The 21649-nt window shown below is 40.5% G+C and overlaps 1 protein-coding gene across 12 annotated transcripts in view; it reads left to right on the top strand.

Annotated features, from left to right (window-relative positions):
- Nucleotides 1-21649, top strand: part of FGGY (FGGY carbohydrate kinase domain containing) — a 144012-nt gene that overhangs the window by 90258 nt on the left and 32105 nt on the right. For 8 of the 12 annotated variants that reach the window (XR_014957006.1, XM_085586152.1, XM_031505565.3 and 5 more), the window contains 4 exons: nt 4519-4666; nt 6002-6076; nt 9151-9271; nt 11897-11991. Coding sequence is in view for 8 of the 12 variants with exons in the window: in XM_085586152.1 (XP_085442278.1) it covers nt 4519-4666; nt 6002-6076; nt 9151-9271; nt 11897-11991 (439 nt within the window). In the remaining 4 variants the exon portion in view is untranslated. Of the gene's footprint in view, nt 1-4518; nt 4667-6001; nt 6077-7153; nt 7282-9150; nt 9272-11896; nt 11992-21649 lie in introns of those variants that run through there. The other 4 variants (XR_014957008.1, XR_014957007.1, XR_014957009.1 and 1 more) reach the window with 3 other exon arrangements.

Below are 21649 nucleotides of genomic sequence, written 5' to 3'. Positions count from 1 at the left end.
TCACTCCCAGAGAGGTCTTAGCTGAACAATTGGGCACATTGGATGAAAATGTGATTCTCTTAAATGTCTTTTTCCTCCTTAAATTAAAGAAAAAATCCAGCAAACTTGGCATTTTCCCTTCAGTTTCTCCCTCTGGTCTGAGAGGCAGGGCCAGTCCTGATGGATGGATTAAGCACGTGCTGTTGCAGAGTTAATTCCAGTCCTGCCTGGGGAGATAAAGCTCTACCTGGTTTCTCTGGATGACCCTTCCTTGCCTTGCAGGGCCCACTGCCTTACTTGTTTGTTAAGAACTTGACCAGGATTCCCAGAAATGTATTGGCCTTCATTCAATATGAAACAGATTCATGCTTCCTAGAATTCTCTTTGTTGTTCTCTGGAAAAGGAAATCAGGAAATAAATGCATCTGTGTATGTTTGGAATAAAGATTGAACTGGGTCTTTTTCAAAATTCTGGCTTCCAGGCCATTTTTCCAGTGCCCCCATTTGAAGCATGAGCATAAGACAAACAGTTTAGTCTGTAATGCCAGGATAAACCATTTTTTTTAGTGTTGGAAAAATGCCTATGGAGTAGCCTACTTGTGTCTGCTTTGTCTGATACTGAACTGACAGACCGCAAACAATGCCACAGTGCAAAAACTGAGGCTGTGATGTGAACAGGACACTAAACACAGAATATTGGCAGTAGAACTCCATATTATCCCAGGGTATGGTGTCATAACCTTGGGTTTGAGTCTCCTGCATGGTGTGGAATAGCACTGATAGTAAGAGTTGTAATATTTTATAAAATGAGTGATAGTATTTTATATAGTTAATTTGCTCAATGGTATTTTTGTAATGCTTTCCAGGTATCACTCTCCTAATGAAAGATTGGTATTGCTATAAATTTAGTAAACAAGTCTCATATTAATTATCTCATCTTCTGTCTCACTCTCCTCAAATATTTGTTAGATTTAAAGAATTTCATTTGAATGAACAATAATCGGGAACTTTGAAATTTGAACTTGTTTTTTTCTTATTATTTTTTTCCTTTCTATTTTTTTTCCTTTTCTATTTTTTTCAAACTTCAGCCTTACGCTGGGTACAAGTAGCAGTTGCTGTTGGCCAAAACTCTGGATTGTTTGCCTACATTAAGTCATATACACAGAATAGAAATAATCCCAGAATCACAGAACTGTGTGAGTTGGGAGGGACCTTACAGCTCACCCAGTCCCACCCCTGCCATGGGCAGGGACATCTTCCACTGTCCCAGGCTGCTCCAAGCTCTGTCCAACCTGGCCTTGGACACTTCCAGGGATCCAGGGGCAGCCACAGCTCCTCTGGGCACCTGTGCCAGGGCCTGCCCACCCTCACAGGGAACAATTCCTTCCCAATATCCCATCTAACCCTGCCCTCTGGCACCCTGAAACCATTCCCCCTTGTCCTGTCACTCCTGGCCCTTGTAATTGTCTCTCTTCATCTTTCTTGGAGGCTCCCTTCAACCATGGTATCTTGTTTAGGAGGATTATTGGTGATGATAAATTCTTTCACTGGAATTCTCAGCAGAAGAGATCAGAGAATTTGGTTTATTATGTTTAAGGATATTCTCTGTGTGGCTGGAGGAATTTGAATCTGTTCAGCCATTGCAAAAAGCCATGGAGGGGAAACCAAATGAGAATTTCATACTTTGGTGTGCAATTCCATATTGCCTTTGCTTCCTATGCTGGGTGCAGTGAAGGGTCTGGATCATTAAATAAAGACCCTCAGAGGACACAAACCTGTGTCTCTTGCTTGCTTGCTCTCACCTCCTTCTGCCTCTCCAAACCTGTCCCCCCTTTCTCCTGATGCTGCTAAGAAGCAGGTTTGGAATGGCAGGTCCCTGCAGAGCAGCTGATCTCAGGAGTTTCCCTGTGCAAACTCTCCTTTTCCCCCACCAGAGCAGATTTCCAGCTGTTTTAGCACTGGTGCAGGGATTTGTGGTGGCTTGGGAGGGCGTGAGAGGCTCAGACAAGCAGCTCTGACCGCTGCTGCTGAAGGCCAGGTTTGTGCAACCCTCCCAGTCCTATTCCTGGATTCTTTTTTACCCTTCTTTTACTGGAAGTGGAGAGGGTTGAATTACACGAGGATTTTCTGGAGAATTTAAATTTAGCATTTGGTCTATCTGATGGGCACAATCTGTGAGCACCAAAACTTGGGTTTTTTCAGGCAATTCAGCGAGTTGCAGAAATTGCTGTGATGTGTTGCATTTGCTCTTCATCCTACATATTGTGTAGGTCTGACATTTAGTCATCACTGCTTTGTTAAATCCTGTACAGGTAGATTAGAGGAGGAAATTAAAAGAAATAGTATGATCCTTTTTGCTTTAAAGTTTAAATAATTCTGTTTTCTAGAATGACCATTTCTAACCTGACAGGGAAGGAAAGTGTCTAACTGGCAGCAAAGTTTGCATGTCCTTTGGCACTTAGTGAAGTGCTGTTTTAGGGCAGAATTCCTTTTCCTATAGTCCTTAGTGCCATTTCCCCATCGAAAGAGATGTCTCCTGAAAAGAAAACATTGAAGTTACACACAGCATCCACCAGCAATTCTGGCATGCTTCTAGCAGAATATAAGAATGATATTTGGCAGTTCTCTGTGTCTCTAGATGGTTTAGAACCTTTTTTTTTCTAAGTTTAGAAATCGAAAATATTGGAATTTTTTTCCCCCTGAAAGATACCTGCTGGCATCTTTCAGATTAAATACCAACCTCTGGTTGCTTTTTGAAGCCGTGTCCCACATGTAAACACAGCTCTGGGCAGCCTTGCATTGATTTCTTATTCTCCACTTTCAGCCTATTTCCTTTTTCATGGCAACAGCTCGTGCTCAGCTCTGCAGGTCAGAGGCAGCTGCCACTGATACTTTCACAGAGAACTGAGTAAAAAAGCTCCAGGAGGTGATGATGTTATACTGTGTTAAACACAAAGGTGGTAGAACAGGCTCTGACAGGTGTTTGAGGGATTTTGCTGGTCACTCAGTCCAAATGTAGTGCCTTGAACCCTTATCTATATTTAGGGAAAAAAAATAAAATGTGAAAAGGTGTGGGAAAATGTGTAATTCCAAGGTTATATGGATCTTAAGCATATTTGGCTCAACTTCAGCCTCCTTTTGTTCAGTCCTTGTGTTCTGACAGAGCTGCACAAATGGCTAATCCTTGTGAGAGCAATCAACCAGGATGGAGAGGAGAGAGAGGCTGGGATGTCTGGTGGTTGAGTGAAGCTTTCCTTTTTTATCCTTCCCAACAGTCAAGCCATGATTGAGACTGGAATTAAAACTACTTTATCCTTAGCATGTACTGCTTGTAGTGGAGTCTTTAGGGATGGAGAAAACAGGGCCACTTTTACAAGAACAGGAAAGAAATGATGGTGACCTCCAAATTATCATAATTCGGGTCCAGGAAGACACATAAAGCACATTTAAAGGACGTGAATAATGATGTAAATTAGTTATTTTAATGTCTTCCAAGTGTACTTCATTTTGAATGATATCCTCTGATAGTGTACACATGGTAAGGTATAATTGAAAAAACATGCAGCTGAATGGTTGAATGCAAAATATAAATATACAGCTGCTAGTGGGTCAGAAGTCAAACTAGTAAAGCATATGCCAAATTCCCTTAGGGATCTCATTAGTGCATGATTGAATATACATGTAGAGGCTAAATGAATATCACTGTTTGGGTCTGCAGTGGATGAGACAATGACTAATCAATTGTAATTAGGGTTAGATGCTATTATTGACCCACACGTCTAGAGTTAAATGCCCCGCTTGGAGATTTCCAAGGAGATGGAAAATATATATGGGTTTGTTTGTGATAGGATGAGTGTTTGAAAAAAATATTCTGAGTGTAATTGCAACATTTTTTAAATGGAATGTCACTAGAGTCATTGCAAGCCAAGGCACTGAAGAATTCACCATTAGTCTTAAGTCCAGGAAAAAAATCTGTTGGATATTGTGGGGTTGGGTGTAGCATCTGAACTTAGATACAATCATATTTAGGCCCATGTTGGGCTCCTCCCTAAAATAGCAGCCACTCACTTTCTCTCCTCCACCCTTAGTGCTGCATTTTAACCATAACACACACTGAAAAAATTATAGTTTAAAAAAGGAAAGCTGTACATCCAGCATTATTGATTAATCAGAGAAATTTTTAAACATTTGCAAAGGAACTTGGTTTTAATTTCTGTCTGGAATCCTCCTTACTCCTCCTCTCAGCTGTGAGAGAGGAGCAGCAACAGCCCCCAAATCTCAAACAGCTCTGGGTATTCTTAGGAGTCAGTGGACAAGCTCAGGGTCACATTATCTCCCCTCATCCCAGGAAATTGGAAATTTAGGAATTCTGATGGCCTGTTGAGCCCACGTGCCAGAGATATCCCTGCAGTGCCATGGCCTTGGCAGGCAGTGACTTTTGCTGTGCTTTGGTGGGGTTTCTGCATTTGGTGGTGCTACAAATGTTTTATGTTTGAGGAATAACCTCCCCCCTTCTTTTTCCAACTTGTTTTTCTTGCAGTGCTCACAGTATATATACATACTTGAACAGTCACCTGGATCTGATTAAGAAATCTTTGCCTGTGGGTTTCCTCACTGTTGATTTACATGTTTGGCCAGATTTCCATGGTAACAGATCTCCCTTAACAGATCTGACACTAAAGGGCATGGTAAGAAACAGCCTGTCTTTGCAAAAAGGTCAATACAGGGTAAAAAAAAAAATCAGTTTGGAAGGAGCTTTTCTTCAATTTTGAGTGTACTCCTCCTTAGCTATTTACACTATCCCAAAGGATTTGGGTTTCTTGCTGTATTGCTGGATGTTTCAGTATAAAACCAGAGATCATTGTATTTGAGGTATCACTACAGCCACACATTAATTTTCTAAAAACTTGAGGAATGTTGTCTGCGTGCAGGTATCTTTCCTAGGAATCACATTTCACAGCTCTTGCTGTTGCTATCTCACTTGTGTACCAAATCTTACAATTTGTTGCAATGAATTTCAAGAGAAATTTGGTAGACCTGTCTGGGAAAGGAATGAAATATTCTGACCATAGATGGTTGATTCAAACAGCTTTTCAGGCAATCTTTCAGAGTCTGGGAGTTCCTCGAATTTACAGTGGTAGATCAGCTCACTCACAAGCCAAGGCTGTGCAGAACTGTAACAGAAAGGTATCATAAGAGTATAATTTGGTGAAATCAAAATACCTGGTGATTAATGCAAATATCTCCTTCAAAATAGCAAATTGTCCTTGAAGTGAGCCTCTCAAGCTGCTCACCAGAACCAAAATCTTGCTGTATTTAACACTGAGATAGGAAAGACATAAGCACTACTGCATGTTTTAAACCACAAATGAGGGAAAGATTAAAAAAAAAAAAAAAGGGCCTATGTATTTTTGGATCCTAATAATACCTCCATTATTTTATGACAGAATTACATGCTGCAGCAAAATCAGAATTTCCTTGGTATGATGACTGTATGCAAATACTGGTAATAGCAACTAATTTTTTCTGTCACAATTCTGTCTGCGTTCAGGTCTTGCCTGATATTAATCCAGAGTAACTACAGTGCAGTATTGATTTATGTCAGAGTAAAGGAGGTTAAGATACAGTATTTAATTATTAATTGTGTTTCAGTGTTAGGGTGCTTGGGAGGGAGGGGGAGAAATGCTTTTAAAAAGTTATTTTTATGTAATAGCATTTTCATATTATTACATTAAATACATTCACGAGCAATATCTGAGTCATAACATAAAACTGTCAGAGTTAATCTATCTCTAATCCCATACAATATGCTGTTTGTTCTTCATTTCTTCACAAGGGCAAAGATAATTTATGTGGTTCTTCCCCAGATCAGGAATAACATGTTTAACATAACATTATGTGTACAGCTCACAGGAGTAAGGCTTGGAATTAGCACTTAAAACTTGTTACAACAAGAAGCCATAGAGAATAATAGAGTTTTACTTTGGCTGGACTTTTACATCTTCTTTTTGATCTTTGCACAGGTTGTTGGACTAACATTGTCTCGGGGTCTGGATGAACTTGCCCTTATCTACCTGGCCACGATCCAAGCCATTGCTGTAAGACATTTTTAGTGCATAAAAGAAGAAATGAATTGTTCTGTGCAGACTGATCATTCCCTTCTGCTAACCAGATTTCTAATAATACATGAATTCATTTAATGGGCTTCTTAAAGGAGCAAGATACTGTTCACCCACATTGGTGACCACTCCCAGCTGGAGGATAATCAGCAGAATGTGGGGGAAGATGTTCCCCTAAAAAAATCCTGCCCTTATGGCAATTCTGTACATGGAGCTTTTGCCTCTGGTGCAGATGTGAGGGAGGAGGCTGACAGCACAAGGAGCAGTGTTAACATCCCAGCTGTCCTTAGAGAGGCTGAGAGAGGGGGAGAAAATCTCTGGCAATTGTACAAAGAGCTCTGTGCTGCCTGAAAAGCCTCAGCTTCAGATTGTTCCCAAATCCCTGGATTTGCCCTCCCTGCCTGCTGGGTGAGGCAGAGCTCTGTGCCAGGGCTGTGGTTCAGAGCCACCAGGGCACATCTTCCCTGTGTCCCTGCCCGAGGGGAGCAGTCCCAGCCTGTGGCCGTGGCTGGGCAGGGAGGCTGGGCAATGTCCCTCGTGTTTGCCAGCACCAGGGATGGGGAATTTATGGGAATGCTTTTCTTTCTGCCCTGATTTTCGCTTGAACCCAGGATTTCCAGTTCACGAGAAGTTCTGTTTTGAGGTGAAACCCTGGCTCACAGAAATGGTTTGGAAAGCCTGGCTCAGGGTGTTTCCAGTGGGACATGCTGTCCCCAGCCCTCTGGTGACTGAAGTCCACATTCCTTTAACATCCTCTCTGTCCTTTTTTTTTTTTATTTATTTATTGAACTTGAGGTGTTTTTGCACAACATGAACAGGCTGATGAATTGGGGAGTTTTCCTGACAAAACTATGTTCAGTTGGAAAACTTCCAAACTCCTCTCCTGGTTAACAACAACTTTTCTAGGCTGGGTCAGCCATCTGGGATGGAGAGGGTGGGCGGCTGCTGTAAATTTACTGGGAATTGTTCATTTTACGTGTTAACCCTCCCTCTTCAGCAAATAAGAACTTAACCCCAGCCTGGGATTCATTGTTGTGAGTTTGGAGCCTTTTGCAGATGAATGTAGCTGGGTTATACCTGATGCTTCAGTATAATCCCACCATTGAAAGAAGAATGTGGAGGAGAGGTTCAACAATGCCAGGGACTGATCCTGCCCCTGAAAGGAACTTCCCAGTCTGGAACAGGTGCCCTCTGATTATCTCGTGCTAACGAAGTGGAAACCTTCTCTGCTGGAAATCCTGGGAAAGTCACCTATTATCTCATTATATGATACAGCTCAAACTTCGTGTAAAACACAAATACTGTCTTGAGCAGTAAACTCAGCAGCTGCATATCTTTTGGAGAGCTGATTGAGCTGATTTAATATAAAAAGGACATATTGTAGTTTTCACTGTAAGTTAAGGGAAATTTATTGAAACAGTAACTAAAAAGTAGACAGAGAACATTGGTTTTGACTCAATATATTTACTAATTGCTGATGAGATACCTAAGAAATTAAATGTTCACTGCCAATTTTAGCTTCACTTTTATTGAAGGAAATTCACCTTTATTTGAAGGAAACAGTTGTAGTAATCCTGTACCATTAGCTGTCTTCAATGGGTGCAAGATAAACTTTAACCTATGTAAAAATCTTGTACAAAGTGTAGGCCTGTCCACAGAATGTTAATCTCTAGTTTTCTTTTCAGCAGGAGATGCTTTTTCCTTTTTATATAAATTTGCATTTGAAGCCCCTCAATTTGCATTTTCTCCAACCCGGGATTAAATTAGTTCCCCCCCACCCACAGTGAAATAAGTCTGGCTTTAATTTAAATTGCTGTGTGAATACAATTTTCCAGGCAGGTAAACACAAAATAATTTTCACAGCATGTTCTTTCTCAGGGTCTTTGACATGTGTATGTTGTGAGAGAAGTTGTTAATAAATTTGAATTTCAGAAGCAGTGAAAGAGAATCTCCTTTTAACTATTCACTGCAAAATGCAATGCAACAGTTGGCCAGATGAGAACATGATCAGAGATGTAATTGTGGCTGTCCAGCCTGTTCTGAGCAGGCAGACTCCTTTTGGAGCAGTTGATTTTTCCATAATTAAAATCGTGGCTGTGCAATTTGGAGATCAGCCCTCTGTGTCAATAGGGAAGCGATGGATTTAGTCAGCTGGGGCTGGGGCTGCTCAGGTTCCTCTGAGCTGCTTGTCTAAAAATCAAAATAATTTGGAGGCCTCTCCAGAATAGTGCTGGGCATTCACTGTGGACGTATCCAGCCTGGTGGAACCCTGCAAGATCCATTTTCAGTAGCTTTTATTTGGAGAGGGGTTTGTTGCAGCTGCAGTCCTCTTAATAAACTGCAGCATGGTCTAAAGAAAACTTAAATAACAGTTTATGAAAACTCTGACCAGATTGTGTTTTGTCGGGAATGTGCCTACCAAGAGTCAGCCTGGGCAACATTTTGCCTTGAATTTGACATTTTGTCAAATCTGAGCTTCAAATTTAACTTCCATGGTATTATTAAGAGCTGGGAATTATATTTGGTCAAATAGTTTGTAAAATAAATGGAAAATATTCTCGCAAGAGGGAAATAGGGAGGAAGTTGACTTCAGTGAGGAGGGAAGCAAAGCAAACAAAAAGAAAAAAGATTTTTTTTTTTTTTTGAAAATGGCAAAATATTTGCTTTTGCCTTTCTGATTTGAGTTTCTCAGAATGGAGACTGTAAATAAAAAGTTTAAATATGCCTGCATTTGAGATGTTTCGATTAACTCAGCCATGAAGTGGAACATTTTATTTTGCATAGGGCAAAGGCCAAGAGAAATAGTTAAGCCAATACAAAATTCTTCAGGTTTTCCTTTTTGCTGAAAAGACAGAAAACAGTTTTTTATTTGCTGTTCTCTTTTTGTTCTGTTTTGCTATTTGGCTTCAGAATTGAAACTTCTTTACTGACCTGGATTTAAAGAGAAGTAAAGAGAAGGTTCTGGTGGGAATGTCTTTGCCGTGCAGGTGTAGTTGTGTTCCTGGCTCCTCTCCTGTGCTTAGCTGGTTCTGTTTTTCCTCCCTTTTTTGAAGTTAGGAACAAGACATATTTTGGAGGCGATGCAGGCTGCAGGACATGAGATCAGCACGCTGTTCCTGTGTGGTGGGCTGAGCAAGAACCCTCTCTTTGTGCAGATGCATGCTGACATTACTGGTGAGCCTGGGGAAGGGCATGTGAGAGGAGTGGAATTACTTTTGTTTTTAGGTGTCTGAGTACTTTGTCTTTGGAGAAATAAAAACTTTATATGGAGCTGTATTTTGCTGCATGGCCAAAAAAGTGTTCAATGAAATGTTCCTTCTGTTGGCTTCATCCTGTTTGACTTGTGACACTTCCTGCTCATGCTGGGCATCGCATCCATTCTATAGAACAATTCTTTCCTGAATTGCTTCCATGCCTGTGTCACTGATGTGGTTTAGGGGACAGTGATTGGATGCTTGCTCCTGCAAGGTGTTGCACCTGGTTTTGTAGAATTCCTGGTGGGTGGAAGGCCCTGGGTATGTGTTTCACTACAAGTGGAACTCCATGGTGTTTCACTCCATGGTGTTTTTGGTCTCCCTTCAGCCTGTGTGTGTTGGACATCTCTGCACACCTCTGAGTCAGTTGAATATACTTTAAAAACATGGAAAAAATTACAAAATTTAGCATAAAGGACTTCAAAGAAACATTGAGTGATGTGTATTGTGGGTTTATTTCAAATTAAGATCAATTAAGCTGTCATAAATGAAGTTTAAGGCCCAAATTTGGGGAGTTTGATCTGCAGATCTGACATCAAACATCAAACCACACTTTATAACCCTGATGGACAAGCAAAATACATAATGCCTATTGACCTTAAAATTTCTAAACATATTGTAGTCAAAGTGATGATTTGTGAAAAATTATGTTAAGTCCATGCCTTTCCTTCAGAAACTCACATATTTTAGGTGAATTTCAGCTACATGTATAGTTGGGCTGCTGGGTTGTGATGTATAAAAGGAAAGATCTGTGAAAAGGTATTCTGATTAAAATGTAATCACAAGTTCTTTGACTGTAACTAATGGCCAAGTACAATTCAGTACAAAAAGGCCTTTTTGCAGTCTGGAGTTCTCCCGCATTTGTAAAATCAGTGACTGACAAGGGATGTCAGAGTTCATCTGACTGAAATGCTCTTGGTTATGTTGAACTCATTAGAGCCTATCAGATAAAATAACTAACATTCCAGGATCAATCCCCCATTCTTTCCTGAAAAGAAAAAAATCTGAATATATTATTGTTAGCGACAAATGCCCATGACTCAGCCATGCAGACATCCAATAGATAATTCCACAGGCCACTTAAAAAGTATCTTGATCTTTTTGTTTGCCTGGTAAGAATTCCGTATTCATTCTGAGGATGCGGGAAATGGGCAGTAAATTTTAGAGCACCCTGAAAATTGCTCACTGACGCCTGGCAGAGAGCCACGGAGCTCTGAGCTTGAGCTTTAGATTTGCTGTTCCAAGCTGACCCAAGTCCTGAGCTGTGCTTCAGCTGAACTGCAGGAATGCTCAGGTGACAGGGCAAGCTTTGCATCAAGTAGCTGAATGCCTGGAGCGAGATGAATTTGCTTTTTTATATTAATAATTTTATTTCTCATTTTGCAAAGTGTGCGTTCTGCCTTTTTCTTCTATAGAAGTTGTTTGTGGCTGATTTTAGGACTTCACCGAAATTTCAGCACCTCTAATCTTACAGCTGGCTCTCAGGAGCAGCATTTTTTGGTGTATAATATGGTGGAGACTGTTCTAAGCAGGAATCCCTGCTCCCACCCCTGTGTTTGCATCATCATCCACTGAATGACATTATCTCAGCACTGGAAACACAGACACATGCCAAATACTGCAGGAATATTAAATTTTTCAGTTTAGTGAGGATAAGCATCTGAAGTGCAGCTAGAAAACTATTTAGATTTATGCTCTTAGTTTAGATTTTTCTGGGGAGTTAAGAAAGCAGGCTAATTATTTTTGGTTTTTTAGCCTTTTCCTGCTTTTCTTTACACTAGTAAAACAGGTCTCAAAAAACTCTGCATAAACCAAGGGAAAGTATGTTCTTGATAGTACCCATGGGTGGTGAAACACTAATAATTAATTCTATAGAATTTATTTTCCTTAGAATAGATATAGAATATATAGAATAGAATATATATTCTTTAGAATATATATTGTTTGCTAGCTTTTCCAGTGTTTTAATTTTGCTTCTGAGTATCTTGCACAATTTGGAAAACAAGATTTCTTTTATTATTTCATACATAGCTTGAGAAAGTTTATTACTCATATTTTCATGTCTCCCAGCAAAACCAGGCTGGCTTTGTTGGCTGTATGTTCAAAACCAAACACAAACAGTCTTTTTTTGTTTGTTGCAAAAGAAACAAAAAGGAGACCGCCTCGTTTTCCCCTCCAGGTCAACTTTTAATAGGCACGTGGGTTTGGAGGGTGTGGGTAACAGGTTTATACCAAGCCTTTTGAATGAGATAAACAGCCAGTGTCAAAGATCTGAAGGGGTTGTTTTTTGTGTGCGTTATGTTCTGCATTAATATTTTGCTAAAATTATTTTGTTTAAATGCTGCACTTTCCTTGGAGCCTGGAACCACAGAGCAGAGAGATTTACATTAACCTACAGCAGGATGTAGCTCTGAAAGCGGTTTTGAATAATGGTTTTCAAGCCCTTTTTGATGCTTTTTTTGTTTGTCTTTTTGGGTTTTAATTATTTTTGGAGCTGCTGGTGCTGCTGTGTTCCCTAACAGAGGCCTGGCTCTTCCCTCTGCAGGCAAGCCTGTTGTGCTGTCCAAAGAAGTGGAGTCTGTTTTGGTGGGTGCTGCTATTCTTGGAGCTTGTGCTTCTGGGGATTTTGCATCTATCCAGGTATGCAGCACCTGATTTTATGTCATTTTTGTTCAGTTTTAATGTGGCTTACACCTTGACTTCTGGCACCATGCACACACCTAAACCCAAATGGAAAAGTTTGTCCGTTCTGCACAGCCAGACAAGATCCAGCATTGCTTTCTCTCCACCCTCTGTTTAACTCCAGATATTATTTAGGTGTGTTAAGGATTCATTTGCCTTTGGACTGTGGGGACATACATAGAAGCTGCTGTGTATGAAGTTAGCCCATGTAATTTTACAGACAAAAGAGGGAATTTGGCAAGGCTCTGATCCTGCAGGAAGGTCATGCTTTCATCTCAGTTACATTTGTCCTACTTTCCTTCCTTCATATTGAGGAATGTTAAACATAAGAGGCAACACAGCATTATTTACTCAGTAAAAAATAACACATCTTAGCTCTTGTCTTGCCCCCAGTGAATGCAGAGTTTGTAATGAGGATGGAACTGCATGTTCCTTCATGTTATTTCAGTCCATTAACAGCTGAAAAAGTAGCAGTGAGGCTTTTATTTTTAGTGGATCAGTCTAAGCATGGCTAAGCTGCATTTATACAAACAACAGTGGCATCAGAAACCCAAAGGGTCTGACTGTCCCAAACCATGCCTGTTTTCCCACCTGGTGATCCCATAAGCCATGTCCTCTCCTCGTGCTGCACAAGGACACTGAACAGCAAAATGCAGTTGGACAAAATGATTTATCAGGATGGTCCCTAATTCCTGTGTTACATTTTGCTTTATAACATCAGGGACAGATATTTGTAGATGCAATTTTGCACAAAAGCTTATCTGGAGATATTTTGTGAATAGAGAGGTCAGCTCCTTGACCTGGTTAAATTGATGCAGTTCCACTGGAATCAATAAACAGCTCAGCATAAGCTGAGGAGCTGGGCTGTGCTTGGCACTTCTCCAAATGGGAATATTCTACAGTGCTGTGTAGGTTAGCACAAAGAGCAGTTTCCTTTCATGAGAATGTTTCCATTAAAATGAATCCCATTGCAGCAAATACACAGTGCAACATATATATCTGTGTGTAATAATTCTAGTGCTTCTAAAGAGGCCTTATTTTGATAAATGTAGTTTCAGTAGCAACTTTTGGTGACAGGACTTCGTGTTTAATTATTGCTCTTCTGTTAATCTTCTGCCTTCAAATATGCATTTCATTCCAAGACTAGGATGTTTTCCACTACTGTACAATAACTGAACATCTCAAAACTGATTATATTAAATCTGTTTTTATCAGCATTGAAAAATCTAATGCTGTGAAGTTTTCTGTGTTGTGTTTTATACTATTTTGGTGTATGCACTTACCTTTAGTTTTTAACCCTGCTCTTACATATAAAAATATTACAGAAGAATATCCAGTAATGTCAGAACAAGTATGAATATTTTTAAAATAGTTTAGCTACATGGGATCACAAAGGAGAAATTGAATACATTTATTTTAGAGTCAGGGAAGTATAAATGTGTATCTACCATTGCAGTTCAATAACCTCTCTGAAATTTATTTTTGTAACACTTCTTCCAAAACAACCCTTTCTTAGAGGTGCTGCTGCAAACATTCAGCATCTTTGTAGACTTTGCAAATACAGGTTATTACCTCTCCTCTAATAGATGGTTTGTGCTTAATTACTATGCTTTCCAAAGCTCTTTGTTTGCTCAGTGTAATAGTAAAGGAGAGAGCTGTGGGTTTTTTACAATAACCTCTCTCCTTATATCTATGGTTTTTTGAAGGGGATTTTTTACTGTATTTTTCCCAGTCACTGGTCACATTTCTCAGAACAATTTTTGGGCATTTCCACTCAATGTCAGAATCAAAATGTTTAAAAGCTCCCTGGTTGTTATGGGTTGGCTGTGCTCCAGTTTCTAAAACTCAAGCAGTTTTAGGACAGCTTGGAAATAACACCCAAATCTGGACCCCTCCAAATCACTTCTGCTAATCTTAGTCCATCTTTACCATGCTCTGCTGGCAGGAGCTTTGGCTGCTGCCCACCACGGATGCTGAATTTGATGGAATGTGCATCCTGTAGGTATTTGGGGCATGAGGCAGCCAGGTCAGAGCATCTGCCTCACTTAGAGCACAAAGGCAAGATCCTCAAAATCTCCCAGGACATCCTTTTTAGCAGAGGAAAGACAAGGTAGGTCACTTAGGGAAGAGCCAAATCTTCCCTACCTTATGGAGTAGTCAGAGTTAGGCTTTATTTAACTGCACAGGTAAGAAATGTGTTGGAATTGGGTGGTATTTCCTGGGGTAGGTGTGTGGCTGTGGTGTTGCTGTATTCTCATCCTCCTACACAGTGCTGGTGCTTGGTCCTGTGGTGCCCCATCACACCACATCACTGGGGTTTGCACATGGGGAAGCAGCTGCTTCAGAGGATGGTTTTTCCAAGGAGAGGCAGTCACTCACCACATGTGGCTGTTGATGAACCCACCCCACGTGGGACAGCAGGAGCCTCACCCTGACCTGTCTTGGGCAGTGGGTCTTGGTGGCTGGAACACTGAAGAGCTTTTCCTTTATCCTTTGGTATCCCTAAATAAGTTTATTTTCACAAAGGAACATGCAGCAACATGCTTCCTGTCTCTTCTCCTTTCCCATACTGAAGCTCTTTGAACAATTCAGCATTTTGTTCTAATTCTTAATTTTCACATATTTTTCTTCGTATTTCAAGTGATTTGGGCAAAGTTTTTTATGCTTTCTACTGACCACATCTGTTTTAGCACCAAAATTCTCAATATGCTGAGCCCTTACAGAGAAGCCTTGGAAATGAAGGTTAATGTAAAAGCTGTGACCAAACAGGTTAATTTGCAAGCTCATAGTGTGGATTGAAAAGTTCAAGCCCCTTGAAGCTGCAATTTCATCTTTAGGTAATTCTATCAAGGGAAGATTTATAACCTCCATCTCTCAGGCCTGGTCGCCATATGTTGTTGCTTCAAAGAATGTTGACTTCCCTATTTTCCTCTTCATTTACTCTCCCTGCATTTTTCTCCTCTGTGGTAAAACAATTGGTCTATCCAAAAAGAAAAAAAAAAAAACCCACACAGTGTGGTGAATTCTTCCCTATTTCATCTGTTGGTTATTTAGTCTCTAGAAACTCCAGAAAGGGGAGAAAATCCTCTGAATTTTGTCTTGGTTTATCTTTTAATTTGTCCCTAAAAATGCCACACACTTTTTCTCTTGAGTATTTCTGTAGGAGCTCTAACACAGCCTGGCTGGCCCCCAGCAGACAGTGCTGTGTAAAACAGTGTGACATAAAGATTTTTGAAATAGACTGTATTTTTGGGGTTTGGATTTTTGAAATATGTGCTCTATTGAATGAAATAACCTTAACATCACTGGCTTAGGTGGGTCAGTTTATTGGTTCTAGCCATTCCTTTCATGCTGAGCAGCAGGATCCTGCTTTTCTATGGGATTGTTTCTGTAGTAAAAATATAGTTTCCGGTTTAGCCAGCCAGCAATTCCTTCTCAGTAAAAATGTTCAATAAATAAATGTCAAAGTTTCCAGTATATCCTCGTTACTCTGCCTCACTCGTACATAATTGAAAATGGGAAGAAGGTGCTGTTTGATTTGGCAGTCATCCAGCTCACTTTTTTTTTTTTTTTTTGATAGCCCACTCTTTGGGATAAAGCTGTACACCAGGGAACAGGATTATTGCCTAATAAAACCCTGCAGCCCACTGACTATTCCTTAATTGCATATTAAAGCAATTAATAAAATTACCTGTATGGAACCAGATTACCAGATTTATTTTGGATGTGGTGTGTTCACGTGGTGAATTGTTACTGGCCAGCATGGGAAGTAAGAAACTCTGATTTTCTAGAAGGCATTTTGTTGGTAACTCTGTAATCAGTTTTCTGTGAATATTTTTGGTGTGAAACGCTGAGCTAGAATTTGGAATCTGTAAGACCACAAGATTTTTCACATATCAAATTCACTTTTAAGGGAGGTTTAGTCTTTCCTTTTTTCCTTTTGGTTGTTAAGCAAGTTGATGGTATATCCTGCAAAAAGATAGGGAAATGCTTTTTTTATTGTTTCTGTAAAGCATATCATAGGTGCATGAAAACGAGCTGGATTCTGTAGGAAGAGGTGTTAGGTAATCATCTCATGTGATTAGCTGAATTGTTTAGCAGCTGAGCAGATGAAGAACCCCTTGGGTCCAGCCTGCAGCCCTGGAAACAGCCCCAGGAGCCATGGGGCTTGTGCTCCCCTGGGTCAGAGCTGTGGACTGTATTGCAGGTGGGAGTTGAAATTAAGGTGGTGCAGGGAAATAATTCACTCAAGCTCTGTACTAACAGAGCCTGGAAGAGTTTTGTTTGTGCACTGCTGCGTTTTGCTTCATTTGATGGACATCTCCTCTCAGGTGGCTCAGGATGATGTTGGGTGGTAGAGCACAGAGGGAAAAAATCAAACAACAAACCCCACAGATAGCACAAGTTTTATAAAGATCAGCCAGGAAGAACATAGGATACACTGAGTGTTTGCCTTGTAACAATTAAAGTGTTACAGACAGTTATGAATGTGAAGAAGTTCCCGAGTACAATTAGACCACAACCTTGGTAATGGACCAATTGGCAATGGGGAAGACACAACATTTTCATAAGAACACCCATAAATAATACGGAGACATACTCAACTTTTGTGCTGGCAGAACTGGAGGGGATTAGGCCATTTCCATTTCTGGATCACGCCATTTCTGGTGTAATTTTGTTTCATTTATTTCAGTGGACATGCTGCAGTTGATGATCTGATCCTCTATTCCTCTTCCAAAGCATCACCTGTCAGGCCATAGATTGAAATTCATGCAAGCGTCCCTTGATTTCCATATTTTCTAAAGCAAGGACTGAGTGGAAGATCAGGGAAAGGATAAGTTTTTCCTTAGAAATGGTAATAACTTCGGAAATCAAAAGAGGAAATAAAATTGCCTCTCCCTATTGAGTTCAGGAATGCTGCCTTCCCTCATCTCATTAAAAATTTAAAGCACTCTTGTTTTTGAGCAGGGTGAATTAGTAATTAAGTGCTATAATCAACTTGTGTAAACATAATATTGAAGGAGAACAGCAAATTAATCATTTTGTTGGCTTGCCTTACTTAATTAATGCACCTTTTAGCAAAGGCCTTCCTGCCATGTTGGGTTTTTTCTCCCATTCCCTTAATCAGAGGATTTTGGAAAGGCAGAGGAAGGAGGTGGTTTTTCTTAGGCACTATGATGTACACAAGGAGTGTGTTAAGGTGCTGTGAGCTTGCCTTCCTTTTCTTCAAGAACTCCAAATCTCCTCATGGAGAGTTGGAGCCCGAGGTTTAGTGGAGACCATCCTTGAGCACAAAGTAAAAAGTTCTTGCCCTCCTATGTGGGCATAGGTTGGTGTGGCCTCTTCTTCTAAGAGACTTTGAGAACCAAACTATTTTATGTAAAGTATTCAATGGCTGTGGAGAATATTTACATCTAACCAAGCCTGGGCTCAGGGCAGTGACTTGGCAGTAGAACTTGATCTCTTTACCTCTTTTCTTGGTGTTTTGACACTGAAATATGGCTTTCCCTAGTTGAGAGTGATTTTTTTTCCCTTGTGTAATAAAGTCGGATTCAATATGGCATGCATGAAACCACCAACATACTGGCAATGCCTCTGGCTTTTGTATAGAGTCAGCTGCCTCCTTACCAGAAATCTTGAGAGAAATATAGATGAGAGAGAGAAATAAAAAGGCAGTGATTTAATGGCCACTGTCCAGTTCCTTGTGGCCTGGTGTTTATGGTACAAAGAGTGCCTTTTTAGTTAGCATATTTTGGCCTTACTGTCAGAAGTCTCTGCAGTGAGGGTAAAAAGCAGATGAATCACTACTACTCTTTTGCCCCAAGGATGATCCTTCTGTATTAAAGCTGAGGGATATAAATGCTGGTTTGTCTCTGCCAAGCACAGAATGAGCTTTCAATCAGTTTGAGAGTGTGACTTTTTTTCACTTTCCAAGCCACAACAAATATGTAGAAACCTTTATACTTTCTTTCAGCTGACTCCAGTGGACAGCATTTCCATGTGGCTGGAGTTCCTCTCTTGGTGGGAGTTAAATCACACACACAAACACCACCATGTAGAGATCACACAGCTGAGATGTGGCTGTCGCTGCTCGCATGATGCTTTCACAAAAGTGCTTAGAAAAGTACCCTCTGCCTTGTTGCTGTTTACTGACATGTGATACTGGTTGACATCTGTTGCCCTTCTCATTTGAGGTCTGTTTGCTTTACTAACTTTAACATTTCCACATTGCTGTGCTGCTGAAGTGCAGATACACAAATCTCCTTGCAGTCCCCAAGGTCCTTTTATGAGAAGCAGAGCTGCCATCATTTGATATCATCCTGCTGGCTGCCTTTTATACTGGAGTGGAGAGAAATAATTCTGTTGCTGTGAAATGTTCTTGGGGGAGTGCAGTGTCTAGTGCTATATGTTGTCATACATTTGATGTATTATCAGATCAGTACATGCTGTGCAGTAGTGTTTAGTTCATTGTCACAGCAGATGATTTGTGGTTGGTTTATATCACTTGAAATTATTACAGGTAAAAACTTGTCTAAGTAAATGTCAAAGTTTGTCATAGCAGGTCACATAGCTGCTGCAGTGACAGATGATCTTAGTCCACAATCCTAATGCAGCATTCCCAGTTAATGTAAATCAGAGTTGCTCCAGGATTGCAGAGGAGTGACACCAGTTTACTCCAGTACCCCAGTCCAGTCAAGCACTGGGGTGCATCATCTGACTTTCAAGTAGGCAAGAAGCTCAGCTGGAGAGAGGCAGGACTGCTCATGTGCTGAAGTACTTTACTGAATCAGAGCCCAAAGAGGAATCTGACACAGTTCACTGGGAGATGACACATCTTGAGATGATAAAGGTGATTAGAGCTCTTGCAGTTGGTTTGTGTTGTTGCTCCTTCAGGAGCAAGTTGTGGATGCTGCAGGTAGTGGGGTACAAAGGCTGTGTCTTGTGTTAAGTGCTGTCCTTTTTGTGGAAGCTCATTTGGAAGCGTGCTGCATTTGAAATGTCACGCAGTACACAAATGTTCAGATTTGGAATTTCTCAGCAACTCTTTAATGACAGGGAAAGGCAGCTGCAGTGAGTCCGTGTGATATATCAGCTATAACAGAACTGCCCATTTACAGGAGCTGAGTGTTTGGCACAGCTCTTCTAACACTGGAGGCAGCAACCTCAGCAGTCCAGTACTTAGGGATGTGGCCTTGCTGTTGCTCTGAAAGCAGAAATAAGCATGAAATACCACAGTAATGAAATAAAACCTGGCCTTTAATTTAGGCATTGGTGGAAGGAGATGGGGCACCATGTATTGGGATATCAATGTGACTTCCCTGTTTATTAATTCTGGCTGAGACTGGTGATAAAGATTTTATTACCTATTTTTCACATTTATGAGGATGGACTGAAAAGGTAATGAAGACCTCCTGGAGGGAAGCATGACAAAAGAAATCTATTTAATCTGTCTTTATGCTGAAAGTGTAGCTGGCTTTACACAGTGGCACAGCTCCACTGACTTTTCCTGAGTTCTGGATCTTTCACACCCTGAATTACTTGTGTTAGAAACAACCACATTTACGTGAATATAACCTCCTCTGTCTGTAGAATAAACCTTTATGTTGTCTTTCAGCTTTTTAAAAACTCACATCAGCTGATGCTGGCAAAGAATAAGATGCACAAGTTGAGACTCTTATTAACCCAATGGTGTTTTTCTCATCTGTCACTAAGCCCAGGATCTGGCAAGTAGGAGAAAAAAATGCTGTTTGGAATAGTACAGCTTCTGCTGCTGTATATTTTTTTAACAAACCATGAAATGACCACAGTGGAGTTTGTCTAAGGAGATGTACAATTAGTTGATTTTTTTTTTCAAGAAGAATAAGATTAAGATCAGCTTGCAGAAGTTTAATAATATCACAACCTTACAGTTTTTCCAGCTTGCTGACCCTGTCTTTTCTTGAGGAAAACCATAAATATGAGGAAACCATAAATGTGTCTTTGTAGTAGATAGATATTTTCTTAAAAGTGTACTGTGATCCTTCCCCTTTCTATTTTAAGGTCCGATTTTATTCATGTACTCAGAGACACAGCTGAAGTCATTTGGACCTTGGACTCCCCTTCTGTCCAGGCCATTTAAGCAGGGAAGAGTGTGATAGCAATATTTTATACAAGGATGAGGACAAAGGAGGGTACCATGGATCTTTTGTAACTGTCAGTAGCCGAGAAGGTCCTTTTCAGAGCATGTCTTGCTTAAATGATGTTTGGGATGTCAAACAAGTTAAAGTCTCTCTGCCCTCACCTCTTCAGTAGCTGAGCAGAACAACCTTCAAGTTAGGCACTGGAGAATTGGAAACTCAATCTGGCTACATTGTGAGATTAATTTTCCATCTGGGATTTGCACTCTTGCTATGTCAGCACAGGGATCAGACTGTTCCGTGGCCAAGCACGAGCATGTGGAGTTACAGCACTGTCTGAAATGCTTGAATGTCTTTCACACTGAAGTTTGTGAAGGGCATTATGATCACTTAGTTGTGGGATTTGGTGCCACTAGTTCAGACCACTAGGACATACTTTTGCTACTCTTTATTTGAAAAAGTTTTATGTTTTACATATGCTACATTATCCTCGCTCCTAAAGATGTCTAGAGGGGTTTATTTCTTAACATTTTCTCTCTGTGTATAGTTTAACAAGGCTGTTTACTATCTGAGAGTGTCCAATACATTTTATTGTGGTTAACAGTAAAGACATTTTTCATTATTCCCTTTCATATAATCATGGATCTGAAATGGTGAAGGAGAGATCCCATAACATCTATTAGAAGGCAGCTGCTTTTTTAAGGTGTTGTCTTTCCTCAGAATTAGAATCCAATTCTCATTCTCTTTTCTTTGTTCAATCATATGTTCTTGTTTCCTTGGTTTCTTAGATACAGACATATAACAACCATTCCCAACCCTTTTCTTCTTGTTTTGATACAACTTTTTACATGTCCTGTGCTTAAAATTTCTGTGGCACATTTTAAAGTTGAGCAGTGGGATACAGAGAATCCATATGAAATTCCTTTGTGGCTCTGTTTTGTTTTTACTGGGACACGTGTGCACGTAATGAGTAGCAAGACCATAATTGTCACTCTTGAGGGAAATAAAGGCAGAAAGGCTGACCACCAAGTGGGCAAGGAAAAGCCTGACTTGCAGATTTTTGCACAAAGATATTCCTCCAGATGAGGCTTGAAAACATTGGAAGAGCACAAACAGGGAGAACTGCTGTGCCCATTTCTTGCTGTGCCTTATAAGTGCACAGCAAAAGCGAGTTGTGTTGTTGTCTTAGGAGTGATTTATGGGGCATGTTCTCAATGTGTAGCATTCCTGGGAGCTGCATTCCTCTGAGCATCACTAACCCTCCGTACAGAAATACCTCCTGACCCATGCAGGGCCTGTTTGTGTGAGCACCTGCTGTCAGCTGCTCTTTGCCACGCAGCTCCAGAGAGTTCTTTGCCAGGTAGAGGTTTTAGGGAGGAGTGTGGGTGTGGGAGCTCCGGGGGGAGCACAGTTTTTGGGTGAGGAACGAGAAGAGAGATGTGGCAATGGACTCCTCAGTAATGAGGAATAGTTAGATCTGACCATGTCACTTCTTTGGG

This window comes from Lonchura striata, chromosome 8, assembly GCF_050655825.1.
Source record: "Lonchura striata isolate lonStrDom1 chromosome 8, ASM5065582v1, whole genome shotgun sequence".
Taxonomy (NCBI): domain Eukaryota; kingdom Metazoa; phylum Chordata; class Aves; order Passeriformes; family Estrildidae; genus Lonchura; species Lonchura striata.
The sequence above is the reverse complement of the archived record's forward strand: the minus strand, read 5'-3'. Positions and strand labels throughout refer to the sequence as shown.